Below are 23,039 nucleotides of genomic sequence, written 5' to 3'. Positions count from 1 at the left end.
CAACCAAAAATAAATAATATAAAATAAAACTAATTATGTATTTCCATAAAAAAATAAAAATAAAAAATAAGAATCTTATAACTGAAATAATTATTTATCTCTAGACAAATTAGTTACCTCTGAATCTCTCAGCTTCATGCCGCTGTCAACATGCAAACTCTCCAGTAAAATCACTATACTAAGATGTCGATCATGATGGTTATCTATTATGATTGGTGGAGTGGCCAGGAAAAGGCGGGTACAGAGAATTATTGCTCGTTTTTTTTTTCCTTCAGCACTTACAAAAATAATTTAAAGAAATATCTTTAATGCAGCTTTATATATGTAATCAGATATGTACCGTGTACAGTAGCTCAAGATATGCTAAGCATTTTTTTCAAAGGAAATGAGAAGAAAACGTTTGTGATATTTACGTTTGTGGTATTTTCACTGTAAAATACCTGATGAGCAGAATGTACGTGGTTTGTCTTCATCTTCGTCATGATATTTCTTTTTTTGTTTGTTCGAAATCAAATTTGATTACAGAGTGAGGCCGTCACTATGGTGATTGGTGGTACACCCGTGCCCGTGTTGTGTGCCCATGGTGCCCTCTATGCCAACATAAGTCCAATGAGTACATTTCTGCTGGGTAGCCAGCGACCTGCACGACTCGAGGATGACAACCTCTCAATCTATTGTCCCTAGCTGGGCTTGTTCAATTCTTCTTCTTCTTCTTCTTCTTCTTCTTAAGAACATAAGAACATAAGAAAGTTTACAAACGAGAGGAGGCCATTCGGCCCATCTTGCTCGTTTGGTTGTTAGTAGCTTATTGATCCCAAAATCTCATCAAGCAGCTTCTTGAAGGATCCCAGGGTGTCAGCTTCAACAACATTACTGGGGAGTTGATTCCAGACCCTCACAATTCTCTGTGTAAAAAAGTGTCTCCTATTTTCTGTTCTGAATGCCCCTTTTTCTAAACTCCATTTGTGACCCCTGGTCCTTGTTTCTTTTTTCAGGCTGAAAAAGTCCCTTGCATCGACACTGTCAATACCTTTTAGAATTTTGAATGCTTGAATTAGGTCGCCACGTAGTCTTCTTTGTTCAAGACTGAACAGATTCAATTCTTTTAGCCTGTCTGCATATGACATGCCTTCTTAATACTACTACTACTACTACTACTACTACTACTACTACTACTACTAATAATAATAATAATAATAATAATAATAATAATAATAAAATAATAATAATAATTTCTTTATTTTTTATATAGCGCCTTTCATAGTGGACCACCATCACAAAGCACTTTACAAGATACAAGACTAGGGTGTGTGAACTATGCATTAGCTGCAGAGTCACTTACAACAACGTCTCACCCAAAAAACGGAGCACAAATATTATTATTATTATTATTATTATTATTATTATTATTATTATTATTATATTATTATTATTATTTGGGTGGGTGGTACGCATGCACCTGACAGTTGAGATGTGTTGTTGTATCGTTTGTTAATTCCTTTTTGTATTTCATTTTTATTTGTCTCATTTCATTAAAAAAAAGAAAGAAACAATCACTTTTGTTACCTGAAGATGGTGTAATTATCCCTGTATTCCTTTAGTTAACTCGTTATAAATTACAGGTCTATTGGTTTCTTCATAAATGACTTTGAAAAACAGTTTTGCCTGCGAGTGGTACGTACACAGCGTTGAGAAAGATCAAAGAGTTTAGTCAGAGATATGAAGTGAGTATTTCCTGAAACCTTGCCGCAGTTTCTGAGCGGAGAGCGTGTCGGTGTTGACTTGCTCTGAGAAAATGTTTGCCTGCCAAGGTTGACTGGCATAACAGTTATTTTAAGTGGAATTATACTTTAGAATATTAACTTCGATATTGCAGAACACAAAACATGGTAAGTCATTTAAGACGTATCTACATCAAATGGGCATACAGCGGGTGTTAATTCAACCAAATAAATATGTGGTTTTTATTAAACAAGAGGCCATCGGGTAAATCAAACGCTGGATAAGTGTTAAAACTCATCGCGTTCACTCGGATACAGTTTTTTTTTTTTTTTTTTTGAGATACACGTTACTATTCGCATACCTTCGTCAAATTTAAATTAACAATGAAGGCGTGGTTGCTTACACGCTCCATAGGCATTATTGGTTTATTATTAGCAACTTACTAACAGTAGTAGTAGTAATTAATAGCTTGTGTTACACAGTCAGAGTTATGTTCTGTGAAAGGCCTGTGCCTTTTGTAGTCTTTAAGTTAATGTGTCAGTTTTGGTAGGGTATATTCATTGTCTGTATGTATATGCTGTATGTGCGTCCTGTGAATATTTATCACATATTTTAAACAAAATTAACAGAAAGCTATGTTCCCAGTAAAGTTATGTTTTTCATTCCTGAAAAGGGAGATAATTCACAAATCTTAAGGACTATTTTAAGGAGTGTTTTGTTAAGGAGTGTTTAAAATGAAGTTGTCAGTTCATGAAACCTTCACTGCTTTAAAGAGGGGTTATTGGTTTATTCTCAGTTTTCAAAGCACTGTTCAACCCAAGAGAACGTTTAAAAACACATTGTTAATGTGTCCTGATATGGAGAAAATAAAAATTAGTCTTAAAAAGTGTATTAACCTACACTGGGTCTATTCAATGATCAGTAGACTGCTGTAAAACATTATGACCAAATCAGTAATTTTTATAGTATTTAAAGGCATAAACAAAGAAATGTTGGTTTTGATGATTTTACCTTTATAAATGTTTTCCACGTTACATGTGCACTATTTCCATTGTTATGCTGTGCATTTACCATAGTTTACCATGGTTTGTTTTTAATGTGCTTATTATCTGTTATTTAATATGTGTTATTGTGTGGATGCTGTACAGAACTTTCCTTAGGTCCATTCACCTTGGAGAATACTGTGTTCAAATATATCATGCAAAGAAAACCAATGCATCAAGGAGGTCTGGAATAAAGAACACACATTCCACTGTACAGAAGTGGGTTCTCTTCTGTCTTTAACAGATCATTTGGTTGGATGCCACCAGGTTTATGTTACTCATGTTTTAGTTTAATATGGTACAAATTAAACTTTCGTTTCTAGCAAAATGAAAGAATGTTTGAATAATGGTTTAAATTTCAGTCACTTTGGAATTGACCAGTGAGGAACCAGGAATGTGAAAGGCTTTTGTGTGGAAATCACAATGGCCATCCATTTTTGTCATATTTTTGTGCAAATCTAAAGGTGTGTTCATGTGTTCCAGGGCAGTTAATCAAATAGGGAACTACAACTTCCTTAAAAGTTTTATTAATGTAAATGATTAACAGCAGTGAATCACTGATTAAGCCAGACATTATCTTAATCCAAGCAGAGCACACACATACAAAACACCCTCATAATCGCTTCATAATACCTGAAAGGCTAAAATATGTGTATAAAAGTATGTGTATGAGTTTATCAGATTATAGCCAATCAGAAACACCTAAAACAATTCCATATCAAAATTAAAACAGTCCAGTAGCTAGGAAGTTGCTAAAAGGACCATCAGTACGTAATAGGAATAGCACTGTTTAACCAAAGAAAACAACTCATTCAATGCCACTAATCCTTAATTAGAATTAGTTCATATTTTCACTTGCAAAATACTCGGCACCAACAGCCCTGTGCACTGTGAGAGCCTCAGACTGTCCTGAGAGCCCCCAGTGCTGGCCAGCACCACTGCTGCTGGGCTTCTCATATCTGCTGAGATCATCACTCAGACTCCATGGTGCAGTGGCTGTAGGTGTTATAATTACATTGTACTTGAAGTGTAGCTAACAAAATAATTCCATCAATTTTAACCATTTGTGCACTTCCATTCGTTATGTAGGTCTCAGATGTTATATTAAACATGTTTCTTTTTATTTAAAAACATGATACCTGGTCCTAAGTTTCAGTTAGTGTTGCACTTCCTTGGTCACCTGGGTAGTGAAATTGCCTCCTCCTTTAACGGCTTTCTTCCTGTCAGTAACCAATCAGATGCTTCCCCTATTGACTGACATGCTGTCAGCCAGTAACATGACCCAGAAGACACTGCTGATGTAAAATGAAATTCTTTAAACTAAAATACCAGATATCATGTTTTTAAAATAAAAATACATGCTTGCTAAAACATAAGAGCATAAGAACATAAACATTTACGAAGGATAGGAGATCACGTCTAAGCTCATCCGGTTCCTATGACCTGACTGATCCTAAAACTTTGTCAAATTGGGTCTTAAAGGATCCAAGTGATTCTGCCTCAACAACATGGCTAGGCAGCCCATTCCAAACCCTCTCCACCAAAACATGTGTTTCTTTCAAAACTGTACATTTTAAGTGCACAATAGGCAAGATTTAGAAATAGGAAGTGCAAGACAGTGTAAAAGCACGGCTTGCAAACACTTTAGCCTAGTGTACAGATATCTTGTTTTAATGAAAGCACTTATTTCAAAACTGCACATTTGAGACCTATATGATGAACATGCATGGTGAAGAAAATATATGAAATATTTAGTTAGCTATGATTACTTTAGCAAACATTTAACATATTAATTTGTATGGGAGCTCCAAAGAATTGTTTATTTCTTTATTTATTTTTACCTTGGGACAGCAGGAAATCAGCATTATGTTTCTGGGATTAACAGGTGAAAGGAAAAGGGTGATTTTCAATTTCCAATCTTAACCAATGGTCTGATCCAACAAAAAAAAGTACATTATTTTTCAGCTTGTTTTTATTGCATTTTATTTTTAACCTGGGGAGTGCTTAGCCTGTACAGTATGAAGAAGATTAGAACATTTACAAACTCTTAGTGCTGTTTGATCCCAATTATTCAGCTTCAACAATGTGGCTTGATAACCCTTGGTAGCCATTCTATTCCTTCCTCATTATCTATGAAGAAGTGTCGCTAACCTCTGTTCTGAGTCTCCACTTCATTCTAGCTGTGTCCTCTGGTCCTGGTTTCTGTGCTGAAAGTATTGTCCAGGTTTGTCAACTCCTTTTTCAGATTCTTCACTACATCCTCCTGAACTCTTCTTTGTTAAATAGATGGCTAAACAGATTCAGTCCCTTGATTCTGTTAATAGCTTATCAGGACTGATTCACATCAAGCTGCTTGAATGGATGCAATACGTGGACCTGTGATTGCCCCCAGCAATTCCTTCAGAGAATGTGGAGGTTGAAATCTTAAATCTGTATTCCGGTATAGTGTTGTTATTACTCGTATACAGTACTGTGCCAAGACAAAAAGAAGCAAATAACCTGTGAAGGGTGAGGTGAGGAGTAGTAAAGTCTTGACTCTAGTCCATTTTTGTGCGGTTATTATCTGACTTCGTTTAGTTTTGTGCATTAACCACGGCTGTATCGCAGATGCTTCGGGTGTGTTTTCTGCATCACTAAACTTGATCAAAGATGGCGACATTTTAAAATGTTGGATTTTTTTCAACTGAGTTTTTGTTGCTTTCTTTTTGCACTGGGCAATCAGGTAATGGCAATGCTTACAAAGTAACCAAGCCCTCTGCAGTGTTTACAAGAAACATATTACTTTAGATTCACTGTATCCTGTGCTTTCCATATAGTTTTGATAATTTTATTCACATGTCATAGTTAAATCAGCTGGAGAATTACTTTATTCAGGAATGTTCAGCAGTAGAAAAACATTGCGGTGTATCTGGATCACGCGCCCTCCTGCAATAATACTGGTGCCCTGATTGAAATGAGCAGTGTATTGTGGGAACAGAAAACCAGCATTGCTGCAGGAGGGAGCATGATCTGGATTCAGTGTGATCCGTAGAAGAGACACACTCCGGAGTTATTGATGAGAAATGTATTCCTCGGTTGATTTATGAGGGTTTTGAATAAGGACTTTAGAATATAGGCCTACTCAAAATATTCTGCAGGTTAAAAAGAATGGATTATGTTTTAAACAATTTGAATATGGCTCATCCAGTCTGTTCCAATCCCTTTCCTTGTTTGGCTGTTATCAGCATGGAACAGTTTTTACTCTCCCTTACAGACAGACTTCACAACCATCTTTCAGTAGCACTAGCTCTGTGAGTGCATATTATTTCAGCTGCTTCTGAAGATGCGTGGTGTAATGTAAACAGACAGCAAGCAGCCGCTCTATTTTAAGACAGCGCTGAGGTATTTAATAAGATCACAGAGCAGAGCTGAAATACTCGGGCTCATTTCCTCCCCTTATAGGCTTTTTCTGCTGTGACCTCCCCTCAGCAGGGAGGTGGTGGCCCCTCGTGGTCCAGTCCAGTCTATTCCAAGCAGGTCTTAAATGAGTTAATCAAACTCGCTAAGGGGCAATTCATTAATTCAGGACTAGATTGGAACAAAATAATCCTGACTGGAATGGATCTTAAGGACCAGAGTTGTCTCTGGATTATATATTTTCCCAGTGGGCAAATCACAGGCAAATTGCTCACTTCATAGTAAACATATTGCATGGGCCTATTACCTACAGTTGAAGATCAGACCCAGTGTCTGAATCTTTGGTACCATTGCTGTGTTTTTGTGAACAAAAACTCAAATTTCTAGTTTGAGCTGAGCTTGATTCAAACTGGCCTCCACAACTGAAGGGAGAATAAGCCAGCTGCAGCACCACATAGACAGCATTCTTTTACTGTCCTACAAAGATACAAGAAAAGTAGAAATGGCTTTGAGTAAGCCTCATGCATTTAGCCTGTTGCAAATTTGCACCAGTTTGATTCTTACTGTTCAGAGAAAAAGGTTTGCCTATATTTCCTGTCAATTTGAACACAAAAATTTCTCACCGGCAGTGCATGTCTGTGATAGGCCAACCAATTTACCAGTCTCTTCTCCTGTCGTCATGGCTACCATTGTTGCGGTGTCTAGTTGAGTGTGACTTCCTGGTTGTGTGGTTAGCATTGTTCAGGCCTCCTGATTGCAGAGCAAAACCTCAGCTGTGAGGAGCACCCTGTGCCTCTCTGCTTAAGAGACACACTTCAGCATTTCTGTGTTTCTGTTGTAAGCAGGTAATAAACACATTAACCATAATTTATCATGAAAAAATGGGAAAATGGGAGTAAGCATGTCCATTTGGGACCTGGATATATGAACATAAACATATAAGACAATGACTATGGGAATGTTGCCTTGACGTGATGACCAAAAATGAAAGATGGAAGATGGTTTACCTTTAATGAAAACGCCACAGGGTTTATGTGCAGAAATACAGTTTTGCAGAATTGCAGCATTCTTATTTGTTCCATGTGTATCAGGTCTTGTTTAGGCTCACTTATGCAATTTTGCTCATTTTAAGGTTCCTACTTTGTATCCATTTGCGGTTGTGAGCTTCATAAACACCCGTCTTCTGTGTGCTGTTTAGCATTATGAAATGGGATAAACATGGAAGGGAGGTCAGAACAGGCGGGGGCTCTCTGTTTCTGGTGAGGGGCTTTCTTTCATAGGAATCCCCTGTGGTAGTGGCTGTAATCTTCACTCCAGTTGTCACTGCTGAAGAGTCTGATGCGGTTCATATGAAGTAACACTCACCTCAGAGGCTGACAGTTTGTAGTTAGCCATGTTCTGGGCTGCCAGGAAGCCCACATTCAAATGCAATTAGTTTAGTTCAGATATTCTGTGTTAGATTGAAGGCTAATGCAAAACTAAGTCAAGTAGACAAACATTTCGGCGAGTGGCTGGGTATTCACTGGAGAAAACTACACACGATAACATGAAGTGTGCAACACTAACCCACAAAACCAGGGAAAACGGGCTGTATTGTAACCTACTGTACAGCAATGTTCTAGGCATTGCAGAGCAGACAAGGACAGTGTGGAGCACTTCAAATTATTATTTAAAATGTAACTCGTTACAGTTACCAAAAGTTTCTGCTCAGGCACAGTCTGCATTTTACAGAGATATTGTTTTCAGATAGGCCGGACAGCAGCTCGGAATATTCTCTGAAGATTCAGCTATCAGACCCACTCGTGCCTTCCTTTGACTCCATTTTCTAGCAAGGTGATATGAATTGTGTGCTCACGAGACAAGGTTTTGAATGCAATATGTTCTGCTGCCTTGCAATTTACATCTCAGCACTGTCCAGCAGCTTAGTGATCTTAAGTGGAGTGGAAATCTGTTGTATGACTGATGAATGTTGTGATATTACCAGAGTGTGATAATAACCACAGTGATATTATCAGCATCATGCCCCCATTGACTCCCATTATATTCAGACCAAAACATTTCAGTATGGGGATAATAAGGTGACATTACCAGGAGTTGGTATGAAGCAGGTTTCAGTAACGGCTGGTTTCCCGCACCCTGATTAGTCTTGGACATTTTTTTACATAAAACATAATCAGGTTCTGTGACACCAGCCATATCTGTTTATTTCCTGTGTGACAGGGCAGAGTCCATGCACGCTGATTAAGTGGGTGTTTTGTGGGTTATTACTCAGTCACATAGTTTCATAATTTTATTGATTCATTGTTATATTGATCTAATTTAATTAGGGACACCTGTCTATAAATAGATAGGCAGGTATTTAAACAGGTCTGTAAGGTGTCCTGTTTCCAGCCAGCCTTAAAAGAACGGTAATGTGTGTGGCTTGTTCAAGTAAACAAGTGTTTTGGTGATCGCGCTCTTGGATAGAGTTAGGGTTTTGTTTTGTTTGTAAACGAATGCATATACAGGCACCGTCTTGTTTTCATTTCATCTTTTGTCTTCTTTTACACAAGAAGACAGTGTGAATGGTCCGGAACGTGGCAAAGCAACTTCCACTCTGCCACACCTGCTACAATAAGTATTATGTGAAGCAGATCTAGCCAGTCTCTGTGTGTGCAGGCTCTGTGTGTGCAGGCTCTGTGTGTGCAGGCTCTGTGTGTGCATAGGCTCTGTGTGTGCAGGCTCTGTGTGTGCAGGCTCTGTGTGTGCAGGCTCTGTGTGTGCAGGCTCTGTGTGTGCAGGCTCTGTGTGTGCAGGCTCTGTGTGTGCAGGCTCTGTGTGTGCAGGCTCTGTGTGTGCAGGCTGTGTGTGCAGGCTCTGTGTGTGTAGGCTCTGTGTGTGCAGGCTCTGTGTGTGCAGGCTCTGTGTGTGCAGGCTCTGTGTGTGCAGGCTCTGTGTGTGCAGGCTGTGTGTACAGAGGCTCTGTGTGTGCAGGCTCTGTGTGTGCAGGCACTGTGTGTGCAGGCTGTGTGTACAGAGGCTCTGTGTGTGCAGGCTCTGTGTGTGCAGGCTCTGTGTGTGCAGGCTCTGTGTGTGCAGGCTCTGTGTGTGCAGGCTGTGTGTACAGAGGCTCTGTGTGTGCAGGCTCTGTGTGTGCAGGCTCTGTGTGTGCAGGCTGTGTGTGCAGGCTCTGTGTGTGCAGGCTCTGTGTGTGTAGGCTCTGTGTGTGCAGGCTGTGTGTACAGAGGCTCTGTGTGTGTAGACTCTGTGTGTGCAGGCTCTGTGTGTGCAGGCTGTGTGTACAGAGGCTCTGTGTGTGCAGGCTCTGTGTGTGCAGGCTCTGTGTGTGTAGGCTCTGTGTGTGCAGGCTGTGTGTACAGAGGCTCTGTGTGTGTAGGCTCTGTGTGTGCAGGCTCTGTGTGTGCAGGCTGTGTGTACAGAGGTTCTGTGTGTGTAGACTCTGTGTGTGCAGGCTCTGTGTGTGCAGGCTCTGTGTGTGCAGGCTCTGTGTGTGCAGGCTGTGTGTACAGAGGCTCTGTGTGTGCAGGCTCTGTGTGTGCAGGCTCTGTGTGTGCAGGCTGTGTGTACAGAGGCTCTGTGTACAGAGGCTCTGTGTGTGTAGACTCTGTGTGTGCAGGCTCTGTGTGTGCAGGCTGTGTGTACAGAGGTTCTGTGTGTGTAGACTCTGTGTGTGTAGGCTCTGTGTGTGCAGGCTCTGTGTACAGAGGCTCTGTGTGTGTAGGCTCTGTGTGTGCAGGCTCTGTGTGTGCAGGCTGTGTGTACAGAGGCTCTGTGTGTGCAGGCTCTGTGTGTGTAGGGCTCTGTGTGTGCAGGCTCTGTGTGTGCAGGCTCTGTGTGTGCAGGCTCTGTGTGTGTAGGCTCTGTGTGTGCAGGCTCTGTGTGTGCAGGCTCTGTGTGTGCAGGCTGTGTGTGTGTAGACTCTGTGTGTGCAGGCTCTGTGTGTGCAGGCTCTGTGTGTGCAGGCTGTGTGTGCAGGCTCTGTGTGTGCAGGCTCTGTGTGTGCAGGCTCTGTGTGTGCAGGCTCTGTGTGTGCAGGCTCTGTGTGTGCAGGCTCTGTGTGTGTAGGCTCTGTGTGTGCAGGCTCTGTGTGTGCAGGCTCTGTGTGTGCAGGCTCTGTGTGTGCAGGCTCTGTGTGTGCAGGCTCTGTGTGTGCAGGCTCTGTGTGTGCAGGCTGTGTGTGCAGGCTCTGTGTGTGCAGGCTCTGTGTGTGTAGGCTCTGTGTGTGCAGGCTCTGTGTGTGCAGGCTCTGTGTGTGCAGGCTGTGTGTACAGAGGCTCTGTGTGTGCAGGCTCTGTGTGTGCAGGCTCTGTGTGTGCAGGCTCTGTGTGTGCAGGCTCTGTGTGTGTAGGCTCTGTGTGTGCAGGCTCTGTGTGTGTAGGCTCTGTGTGTGCAGGCTCTGTGTGTGCAGGCTCTGTGTGTGCAGGCTCTGTGTGTGCAGGCTCTGTGTGTGCAGGCTGTGTGTGCAGGCTCTGTGTGTGCAGGCTGTGTGTGCAGAGGCTCTGTGTGTGCAGGCTCTGTGTGTGCAGGCTCTGTGTGTGCAGGCTCTGTGTGTGCAGGCTCTGTGTGTGTAGGCTCTGTGTGTGCAGGCTGTGTGTGCAGGCTCTTTGTGTTTAGGCTCTGTGTGTGGAGGATGGACTGGTTTGTTTTAATAGTATGAATTTAATGATGGAGTGGTTCCCCTCTACAGGGGGGTGGAGGAGAGTCAAGCATAGAACATTATTTCTTTTTCTCCTTTTTTTTTTTTACAAATGTATTTGATTTGTCAATTTTCAATAACAAACCACAATTAATGTCAACAACATTATATAATAATAATTTGCAAATACAGTAACAGCATATACAGTAACACATTATTAGTCATAGTTGGCAAACAACAGTAAAGATCTGAGAAAGAGTCCCGACTGACAGATCAAACCTGAGATGAGGGATGAGGTGACTGGGGAACCCTGTACCTTCGAGATGAGGTGGAATCTTTACCTGGACAAATAATTCAATGGTTGCCTTGTCAAATAACAAATATTAGTGGACCCACGAACAGCAAACTATTTTGTATGAACAGGCACCTAATATGCTGAACAATGGTTAATAGCCTTTGGGGCTTTTTTAACATATGAATAGACTTCAAACGAATAGCATGAACTGCATACTGTAGAAGCTTATTGTCTGTTTCAAGACTGGAACAAATGTGTTTAATGTATAAAAATAACCAACACGTTCATGCAAAGCTGTTAACAGTTCCTGTGCCTTCGACAGTGTTTTAAACAAACCTAACCAATGGGCTTGTGCTGCACAGGACAGTGTAGGTGGATCCCTGCACTGTTTCATTTTGCTGCTTTTCAGTTATGTGACACATTCAGTATTGCTGCGTCCCTCGGTGCTTGAAGAGGATCTAACAGGTAACACTGTCTTTCTGACACACACCCTTGAAACCAGATACTGGAATTAACATCGCTAAGCTCTAAAGGCTTTTGAGATTTCTCTTGTTTGATATTTGTACCATTACCTGCATGGACAATGTTTACAAAATTAGATCAGTTATAATTCCATGGATTATATACTATATTGTATTTCTTAAATACTAAAAGAAACACAGTCAAACATTTTGACTAAATGCCTTCTGTTATTGTATTTTAACTATTTATTCTAGGAGTAGAACGAGTACTAAGTTCAGTATTTGAGGAAAAATTGTCGAATCGGTTGACTAGTTGCCTCCTTAAAAACTATCGGAATGAATCATGTAGCCTATTTGATGTCTGCGGTTCAACTTGTGAACAGGCTGTTTTGTGACACTTTGCAGTTCACTATATTCTATAAGTGCTTGGAATGTTTTTATTTATGAATGTTCTAAATGTATATATTAATGGATTGCAACCGCACCTGCACTTGTGTCCGTCGGAAACGAGACACGTCCCAATCACGTGATGCGCGATCAATCGACTATCAGTTTCTGAGGTCGATAGTCACTGTTCGAGTATTTGCCGATACCCCTAATTGGATTGTCGTTGGTCTGTAACTGGTTATTGATACTGCTGTCTCTCAGGACCTTTTTGATAATGGGACCCTTTTGACAAACAATTTTCTGGTTTATAGTCACCCTGTCCTGAGAAAAATGAGTTTTAGGAACTTATATTTCATGCACATGGGACTCAGCGAACATCACCATTGACTACTAAGGATCAATAACGAAATGAACAAGAATCAATATCCTGTATGATGGGCTGTCCCAACAGAATTAACAACATCACATTTCCAAAAGATTTATCTAATCCAGGGCTGCCAAAGCTAGCCCTTCCACTGCTGGTCTTTGTTCCAGCCTTGTTCTAACCCGTTCAATTGAACCAATTTAAAGTACTTCCAGAGCCGGTAGTAGTTCATTATTTCGTCGTACCTGTTTAACCTGTAGTGGAATGGCTCTCCAGGACTGTGATTGGATGCCCTGGATCTAATCTAATCAAATCAGATTTATTGCACCAGGTTGGAGTTTCAGATATAAAAAAAAAACAATCAAAGCGTTTAAAAATAAAAAAAAAAAGTTTTTGTCTCTATTCAGTACTGTTGCCTTTTTTTGTGACAGCAGCAGGCTTTTCTTTCTATTTCTGTTTTTCAATTTTTTTCCTGTCTTTTATATATTTCTTTTGTAGAACTCCTCCTTTCCACCCCATGTTTCTCACCATTTCACAGTCCCATTACCAGACTGATCACAATGAGGGCGCTGTTCACACCCAGTTCTCACAGGGAGGTGCTATCACCCCTGACTGATATAAAAACACCAATGTGTAGAGTTCTTAATTAGTAGAATAATGTCTACTTGACTCCTATAGTCTTAACTTGAAACAGCTGATTCTATTAAAAAGGCATAAACAGGAAATGTGGTCCTGCTCTTTTTCTAGTTTCTAATGTAGCTGCATAATCCAACAGCTTCTCTGAGGGATCAGTACTCACCTTCTAATGCTTTCCAATTACTGAGCCCAGGTTCCATCCATATAAGAGTTCCACTTCTTTGTAGACTTTGTAAGTCAATGGAGACACAACTGTTAAAATGCTGTCATTTCTTTTTCAGGAGGAAAAGAAGGAAGGTTTCCAAGCCTTGAGGGCCAAGTTTCATACCCAGACAGACATGAGCGAAGCCAAGCCGCCGCCTCCAGTCCTGGTCAGGCAGGCTAACGTCTTCGGCTCCAACCCCCAGGCTAATGGACCCTTCAAACCCAGCCCTAGAAGCTCCCCTCTGGGTTCGAATGTGGGCACCCCTCCCCCTCCTAAAATCCAGGGAGCCATTCGAGCCTTCGGGGAATCCTCGCGATTTCCCAAACCAGAGACTGTCAAGTCAGGCAGCCCAGGGAATGAAAGGCCCTCCCCTGTTGCTTTGTTCCCCCGACCCCCAGGACCAGGCCGGGTGATTTCTAGTGACAGTGGAGAGTTACTAGACAGTCCTGTCAAGTCCAAAGCTGATGAATTTCGCCACAACTTGATGCTGATACAGCAAGGAAATCGTGGGTCACCAGATGGGCCTAGAGAGACCCCCAGACCTGCTGCACCTTCCCCTGCTTTGGTCCCACCCCTACGCAGCCAGAAGAGCGTCACTGAGACCCCCGCTCCCTTGAGGAAGCCCCTCCCCCCTGAAGCGACTCTGGGCTCCAAACCCATCAAGCCCAAGAGACCCCCTCTCGTCAATCTGGATAACTTCAGGAAAGGCAAGCTTCCCCAGTTGCCTGGACGACTATCTGTTGGGAAGGTGATTGGTATGTATTAGATTTGTTTATTATGCAGTACAAAACAACAATACAAATGTACTCTTATGTAACGCTCTTCATGCCAGTGCATCCCAATTGAAAAACAAATCAAAAATCTCAAATGGAAAAACAAAAATGGAAAAACACAAATTCAAATCGGAAAACAAATACAAATCAAAAAACACAAATGTAAATTGAAAAACACAAATAAAAAAACACAAATACAAAAAACTGAAAACACAACAAAACAGAAGCACAAAACGCAAAAACAAAAGCAGGAAACACCCACAACACAACAGAAGTAATTTCACAACGGAAGTACATCACAATGGAGGCCCCCCCCCCCCCCCCCCCCCATATACCCCAGTACAGTCTCCACCTGTTTCTGGAGAAGTTGGAGCTGTTTAGAAAGAAAGAGCATGTTGAGTCTTAGTAACTTAGTTGGCTGTGATATATTTCTGTCAGTGTTATAAGTTGGTTGGCTATGGTATATTTCTGTCAGTGTTATAAGTTGGGTGGTCGTGGTATATTTCTGTCAGTGTTATAAGTTGGTTGGCTGTGGTATATTTCTGTCAGTGTTATAAGTTGGTTGGCTGTGGTATATTTCTGTCAGTGTTATAAGTTGGTTGGCTGTGGTATATTTCTGTCAGTGTTATAAGTTGGTTGGCTGTGGTATATTTCTGTCAGTGTTATAAGTTGGTTGGCTGTGGTATATTTCTGTCAGTGTTATAAGTTGGTTGGCTGTGGTATATTTCTGTCAGTGTTATAAGTTGGTTGGCTGTGGTATATTTCTGTCAGTGTTATAAGTTGGTTGGCTGTGGTATATTTCTGTCAGTGTTATAAGTTGGTTGGCTGTGGTATATTTCTGTCAGTGTTATAAGTTGGTTGGCTATGGTATATTTCTGTCAGTGTTATAAGTTGGTTGGCTATGGTATATTTCTGTCAGTGTTATAAGTTGGTTGGCTGTGGTATATTTCTGTCAGTGTTATAAGTTGGTTGGCTGTGGTATATTTCTGTCAGTGTTATAAGTTGGTTGGCTATGGTATATTTCTGTCAGTGTTATAAGTTGGTTGGCTATGGTATATTTCTGTCAGTGTTATAAGTTGGTTGGCTATGGTATATTTCTGTCAGTGTTATAAGTTGGTTGGCTATGGTATATTTCTGTCAGTGTTATAAGTTGGTTGGCTATGGTATATTTCTGTCAGTGTTATAAGTTGGTTGGCTATGGTATATTTCTGTCAGTGTTATAAGTTGGTTGGCTATGGTATATTTCTGTCAGTGTTATAAGTTGGTTGGCTGTGGTATATTTCTGTCAGTGTTATAAGTTGGTTGGCTATGGTATATTTCTGTCAGTGTTATAAGTTGGTTGGCTATGGTATATTTCTGTCAGTGTTATAAGTTGGTTGGCTATGGTATATTTCTGTCAGTGTTATAAGTTGGTTGGCTGTGGTATATTTCTGTCAGTGTTATAAGTTGGTTGGCTATGGTATATTTCTGTCAGTGTTATAAGTTGGTTGGCTATGGTATATTTCTGTCAGTGTTATAAGTTGGTTGGCTATGGTATATTTCTGTCAGTGTTATAAGTTGGGTGGCTATGGTATATTTCTGTCAGTGTTATAAGTTGGTTGGCTATGGTATATTTCTGTCAGTGTTATAAGTTGGTTGGCTATGGTATATTTCTGTCAGTGTTATAAGTTGGGTGGCTATGGTATATTTCTGTCAGTGTTATAAGTTGGTTGGCTATGGTATATTTCTGTCAGTGTTATAAGTTGGTTGGCTATGGTATATTTCTGTCAGTGTTATAAGTTGGGTGGCTATGGTATATTTCTGTCAGTGTTATAAGTTGGTTGGCTATGGTATATTTCTGTCAGTGTTATAAGTTGGTTGGCTATGGTATATTTCTGTCAGTGTTATAAGTTGGGTGGCTATGGTATATTTCTGTCAGTGTTATAAGTTGGGTGGCTGTGGTATATTTCTGTCAGTGTTGTAAGTTGGTTGGCTATGGTATATTTCTGTCAGTGTTATAAGTTGGGTGGCTATGGTATATTTCTGTCAGTGTTATAAGTTGGGTGGCTATGGTATATTTCTGTCAGTGTTATAAGTTGGTTGGCTATGGTATATTTCTGTCAGTGTTATAAGTTGGGTGGCTATGGTATATTTCTGTCAGTGTTGTAAGTTGGGTGGCTATGGTATATTTCTGTCAGTTGGGTGGCTATGGTATGGCTATGGCTTTGCAACGGTAAGCATTGTGTTTACCCTAAATGAGTTTGTGTCCAGTAATAGCGGTTAAAAGCTACTTTTTGAGATGATTTAAATACAAGTGCACTTCTCAGTTGTTTTTATGTCATCAAACTTTGAGTATATACTATGTGCTGTTAGATGTACAGTACAATAAAGTTAATCTTCCTCATGGCCATCAGTGTTGAAATGTTAAGCAATACCAATGGTGTATTGAGGCAGGGAGAGGGTTAAAATCACCCTGCCATACAAAAACGTTTAATTGATAGATTATGTGTTACCGTTTTTTACGATTGCTTTGACTCATTTTTCAATCCAGTGACCCAATGTGCACAAATCTTAACACATAATGATGAACTGAGTGGTAAAATACAACCATTCAGGTACATTTTTCCATGCTAACATACAACATGCATAACTGTAAATCACCTCTTCCAATCACAAAGTTGCCCTGTCAACCATTAGGACTCATGTCAAATGCTAACACTTATCTGGTAGAGTTCGTAACTATTTGATCACCTGGTAACAATTGGGGGTCATAATTGCAAATCGCTTTCTCTCTGTGAGAATGCAAGACAGCTTAATTAATAATTAGTTCATCATTACATAAAGCTCTGCGCTTTCTATTACTGTAGGTTTTTTTCCAACAGCAGTATTTGTGATTATTACTGTAAGACTCATTTATGTTATTGTGTTTCAAAGATTAAAAAGAAAATGTTCAGGCAAAGTTTCTGATGTTTTGGACTCATTATTTGCTTTTTGTGTCTTTATTGCCGCATGGTTGACTCCACGGCATTCATTTTGCACTGTATACAGGATTTTGATCAGTAGTTTGGGTTTTGGTCATCTTTGGACTGCTACATGATATTTGATGCAATTGTGTAGAATATCACTGAATGCTTACTGCACATTATTTAGAATATGTTTTATTCTGCAGGTTGCTATCGTTTTGCTCATTGTAATGTTGATCATTTGAATATGAACAAATGACACTTGTAGACTTTGTTTTAATTTGAATTATTTTGTGTTTGACAGCATTATTTGCTAATGGGTTTTTTATTTAGCAGTGCTTCAGTGATTAAATTCAGTGATCAAAGCATCTGATGTTTTGGTGCTATGGTTTGCTTTTGCATGATGTATTTATCTCATTTGACACAGTAGTATTTATTTTGCACTCTGCATGGGATTTTGACCCCAGAATGAGCAGTTCAGCATCTTGTGTTAAGAGTTACGCACATTGGAACACTGTACTGAAAAATGAGTCAAAGCAATTGTAAAAAAAAAAACTGTAATTGTTTTGGCAGTTGACTCATTATTGCAAATTGTGTGTGTGTGTGTGTGTGTGTGTGTGTGTGTGTGTGTGTGTCATAACAAAAGGTACTGTGTGAACCTTTTTGTGTACTGTGTGTTTTTGTATACTTGGTGTTGTTGTTTTTAACAGGTAAAGAGCTTAGCAGTCCTTTGTATTTAGTTAGGTTCCTGACGTGTGTAGTCAGCTCTCCAAAGTGGAGCTAGGTTTTTGTTTTGTTTATTCTTATTTTTGAAATCCATCTCCTGTGTGTGAGTCGGTCACTGACTGCAAAAGAACCCAAGGCGGGCCTGTGTGGTGAGCATCATGTTACAGTATATATTAGGGTAAGCTAGAAATTCACTCATCGGAGCTATAAAAAAACAAGTAAAACAAGTCAAACTTAAATGTTGTCTAACTATTATAGTAGTTTAACTGCTATTACTACACACACTCATTTATGTTAAACATGATACTTACAGTTGCAATACCAATTATAACACTGACAGAAATATACCATAGCCAACCAACTTATAACACTGACAGAAATATACCACAGCCAACCAACTTATAACACTGACAGAAATATACCATAGCCAAACAACTTATAACACTGACAGAAATATACCATAGCCAACCAACTTATAACACTGACAGAAATATACCACAGCTAACCAACTTATAACACTGACAGAAATATACCACAGCCAACCAACTTATAACACTGACAGAAATATAACATAGCCAACCAACTTATAACACTGACAGAAATATACCACAGCCAACCAACTTATAACACTGACAGAAATATACCACAGCTAACCAACTTATAACACTGACAGAAATATACCACAGCCAACCAACTTATAACACTGACAGAAATATACCACAGCTAACCAACTTATAAGACTGACAGAAATATACCACAGCCAACCAACTTATAACACTGACAGAAATATACCACAGCCAACCAACTTATAACACTGACAGAAATATACCACAGCCAACCAACTTATAACACTGACAGAAATATACCACAGCCAACCAACTTATAACACTGACAGAAATATACCACAGCTAACCAACTTATAACACTGACAGAAATATACCATAGCCAACCAACTTATAACACTGACAGAAATATACCACAGCCAACCAACTTATAACACTGACAGAAATATACCATAGCCAACCAACTTATAACACTGACAGAAATATACCACAGCCAACCAACTTATAACACTGACAGAAATATACCACAGCTAACCAACTTATAACACTGACAGAAATATACCATAGCCAACCAACTTATAACACTGACAGAAATATACCACAGCCAACCAACTTATAACACTGACAGAAATATACCACAGCCAACCAACTTATAACACTGACAGAAATATACCACAGCTAACCAACTTATAACACTGACAGAAATATACCACAGCCAACCAACTTATAACACTGACAGAAATATACCACAGCTAACCAACTTATAACACTGACAGAAATATACCACAGCCAACCAACTTATAACACTGACAGAAATATACCACAGCCAACCAACTTATAACACTGACAGAAATATACCACAGCTAACCAACTTATAACACTGACAGAAATATACCACAGCCAACCAACTTATAACACTGACAGAAATATACCACAGCCAACCAACTTATAACACTGACAGAAATATACCACAGCCAACCAACTTATAACACTGACAGAAATATACCACAGCCAACCAACTTATAACACTGACAGAAATATACCACAGCCAACCAACTTATAACACTGACAGAAATATACCACAGCCAACCAACTTATAACACTGACAGAAATATACCACAGCCAACCAACTTATAACACTGACAGAAATATACCACAGCCAACCAACTTATAACACTGACAGAAATATACCATAGCCAACCAACTTATAACACTGACAGAAATATACCATAGCCAACCAACTTATAACACTGACAGAAATATACCACAGCCAACCAACTTATAACACTGACAGAAATATACCACAGCCAACCAACTTATAACACTGACAGAAATATACCACAGCCAACCAACTTATAACACTGACAGAAATATACCACAGCCAACCAACTTATAACACTGACAGAAATATACCACAGCCAACCAACTTATAACACTGACAGAAATATACCACAGCCAACCAACTTATAACACTGACAGAAATATACCACAGCCAACCAACTTATAACACTGACAGAAATATACCACAGCCAACCAACTTATAACACTGACAGAAATATACCACAGCCAACCAACTTATAACACTGACAGAAATATACCACAGCCAACCAACTTATAACACTGACAGAAATATACCACAGCCAACCAACTTATAACACTGACAGAAATATACCACAGCCAACCAACTTATAACACTGACAGAAATATACCACAGCCAACCAACTTATAACACTGACAGAAATATACCACAGCCAACCAACTTATAACACTGACAGAAATATACCACAGCCAACCAACTTATAACACTGACAGAAATATACCACAGCCAACCAACTTATAACACTGACAGAAATATACCACAGCCAACCAACTTATAACACTGACAGAAATATACCACAGCCAACCAACTTATAACACTGACAGAAATATACCACAGCCAACCAACTTATAACACTGACAGAAATATACCACAGCCAACCAACTTATAACACTGACAGAAATATACCATAGCCAACCAACTTATAACACTGACAGAAATATACCATAGCCAACCAACTTATAACACTGACAGAAATATACCACAGCCAACCAACTTATAACACTGACAGAAATATACCACAGCCAACCAACTTATAACACTGACAGAAATATACCACAGCCAACCAACTTATAACACTGACAGAAATATACCACAGCCAACCAACTTATAACACTGACAGAAATATACCACAGCCAACCAACTTATAACACTGACAGAAATATACCACAGCCAACCAACTTATAACACTGACAGAAATATACCACAGCCAACCAACTTATAACACTGACAGAAATATACCACTGCCAACCAACTTATAACACTGACAGAAATATACCACAGCCAACCAACTTATAACACTGACAGAAATATACCACAACCACCCAACTTATAACACTGACAGAAATATACCACAGCCAACCAACTTATAACACTGACAGAAATATACCACAGCCAACCAACTTATAACACTGACAGAAATATACCACAGCCAACCAACTTATAACACTGACAGAAATATACCACAGCCAACCAACTTATAACACTGACAGAAATATACCACAGCCAACCAACTTATAACACTGACAGAAATATACCACAGCCAACCAACTTATAACACTGACAGAAATATACCACAGCCAACCAACTTATAACACTGACAGAAATATACCACAGCCAACCAACTTATAACACTGACAGAAATATACCACGACCACCCAACTTATAACACTGACAGAAATATACCACTGCCAACCAACTTATAACACTGACAGAAATATACCACAGCCAACCAACTTATAACACTGACAGAAATATACCACAGCCAACCAACTTATAACACTGACAGAAATATACCACAGCCAACCAACTTATAACACTGACAGAAATATACCATAGCCAACCAACTTATAACACTGACAGAAATATACCACAGCCAACCAACTTATAACACTGACAGAAATATACCACAGCCAACCAACTTATAACACTGACAGAAATATACCACAGCCAACCAACTTATAACACTGACAGAAATATACCACAGCCAACCAACTTATAACACTGACAGAAATATACCACTGCCAACCAACTTATAACACTGACAGAAATATACCACAGCCAACCAACTTATAACACTGACAGAAATATACCACAGCCAACCAACTTATAACACTGACAGAAATATACCACTGCCAACCAACTTATAACACTGACAGAAATATACCACGACCACCCAACTTATAACACTGACAGAAATATACCATAGCCACCCAGTTTATAACACTGACAGAAATATACCATAGCCAACCAACTTATAACACTGACAGAAATATACCACAGCCAACCAACTTATAACACTGACAGAAATATACCACGACCACCCAACTTATAACACTGACAGAAATATACCATAGCCAACCAACTTATAACACTGACAGAAATATACCATAGCCAACCAACTTATAACACTGACAGAAATATACCACAGCCAACCAACTTATAACACTGACAGAAATATACCACAGCCAACCAACTTATAACACTGACAGAAATATACCACAGCCAACCAACTTATAACACTGACAGAAATATACCACAGCCAACCAACTTATAACACTGACAGAAATATACCACAGCTAACCAACTTATAACACTGACAGAAATATACCACAGCCAACCAACTTATAACACTGACAGAAATATACCACAGCTAACCAACTTATAAGACTGACAGAAATATACCACAGCCAACCAACTTATAACACTGACAGAAATATACCACAGCTAACTAACTTATAACACTGACAGAAATATACCATAGCCAACCAACTTATAACACTGACAGAAATATACCACAGCCAACCAACTTATAACACTGACAGAAATATACCACAGCCACCCAACTTATAACACTGACAGAAATATACCATAGCCAACCAACTTATAACACTGACAGAAATATACCACAGCCAACCAACTTATAACATTAGTAGCACACTACCCTTTCAAAAAAACTTGCTCTGATTTTGAATGTGAGGTTCTTAAGAAAGGTATTGTCACTTTTTGTGTCCCGGCACCTCTCTCTTTACAAATTAAGCACTGCTAATTTTTATACATTTAAATGAAATTATAGCTTTACAGAACAAATTAAATTGAAGCATGTCTTTTGCAAAAAAACAAAAGTACAAGATATTTTGTTTTTAAAACATAAAAAAGATATGTAACAGAGAGATGGTTTAACAATGTTGATATTGCAATGTAAATGTAATTGGCTACTTGATGCATTTTATAATACATAATTATCACAAATTGCAAGACAGAGTTTGTACTTGCATACAGCTCAGTTAATGGCTGCTTTTACAACGAAACAAAATAGCCTTACCTTTGGCTCATTGCCAAACCTTTATTTTCTCTATTATACAATAGATAACAATACTAGCATTGAAAAACTACCCATTTTGTTAAAAAAAAAAAAGAAGTGATGATAATGCAGTATCCCTTTGGATAAATTAATGAAATATAACAACTACGGCAAATATTGAAGCAGGTTATATATTTATAGTGTACAACACTACTACGACTACTACTAACAGAAGCTTATCAGGACATCTTTGAGGCCCTGGCGCTCTCAGCCCAGTGGCCCCAGACACAATGGGCTAGTTACCTCCTGCCACAGCTGACGGGGAAGGTACAGGCAGCAGCGAGAACTCCTGTCCCCTGACCATCACCCATCACCTCAACAATTACGCCATGGGCTGGCTTAACCTGGAGGTGACCATCAAAGCCAGGCTGGTGGAGGTGATCATAGTTGAAAGATTGGTGGAATGCTCGGCGCCCAGGCCCTGCCTCTG

At 39.6% G+C, this 23,039-nt stretch overlaps 1 protein-coding gene across 2 annotated transcripts in view; it reads left to right on the top strand.

Moving 5' to 3' along the window:
* Positions 1-1,749: 1,749 nt before the first annotated feature.
* si:ch73-40i7.2 (FYN-binding protein 1) overlaps positions 1,750-23,039 on the top strand; it is a 65,774-nt gene continuing 44,484 nt past the window's right edge. Inside the window, exons 1-2 of one of the 2 annotated variants that reach the window (XM_041230588.1) lie at positions 1,750-1,889; positions 13,222-13,900. In XM_041230588.1, the coding sequence (XP_041086522.1) occupies positions 1,887-1,889; positions 13,222-13,900 (682 nt within the window). In that variant the 5' untranslated portion in view covers positions 1,750-1,886. Of the gene's footprint in view, positions 1,890-11,510; positions 11,558-13,221; positions 13,901-23,039 lie in introns of those variants that run through there. The other variant, XM_041230589.1, reaches the window with a different exon arrangement.

The sequence above is a fragment of the Polyodon spathula genome, chromosome 27, assembly GCF_017654505.1.
Source record: "Polyodon spathula isolate WHYD16114869_AA chromosome 27, ASM1765450v1, whole genome shotgun sequence".
Lineage (NCBI taxonomy): Eukaryota > Metazoa > Chordata > Actinopteri > Acipenseriformes > Polyodontidae > Polyodon > Polyodon spathula.
This window is presented reverse-complemented; position numbering and strand designations above follow the sequence as displayed.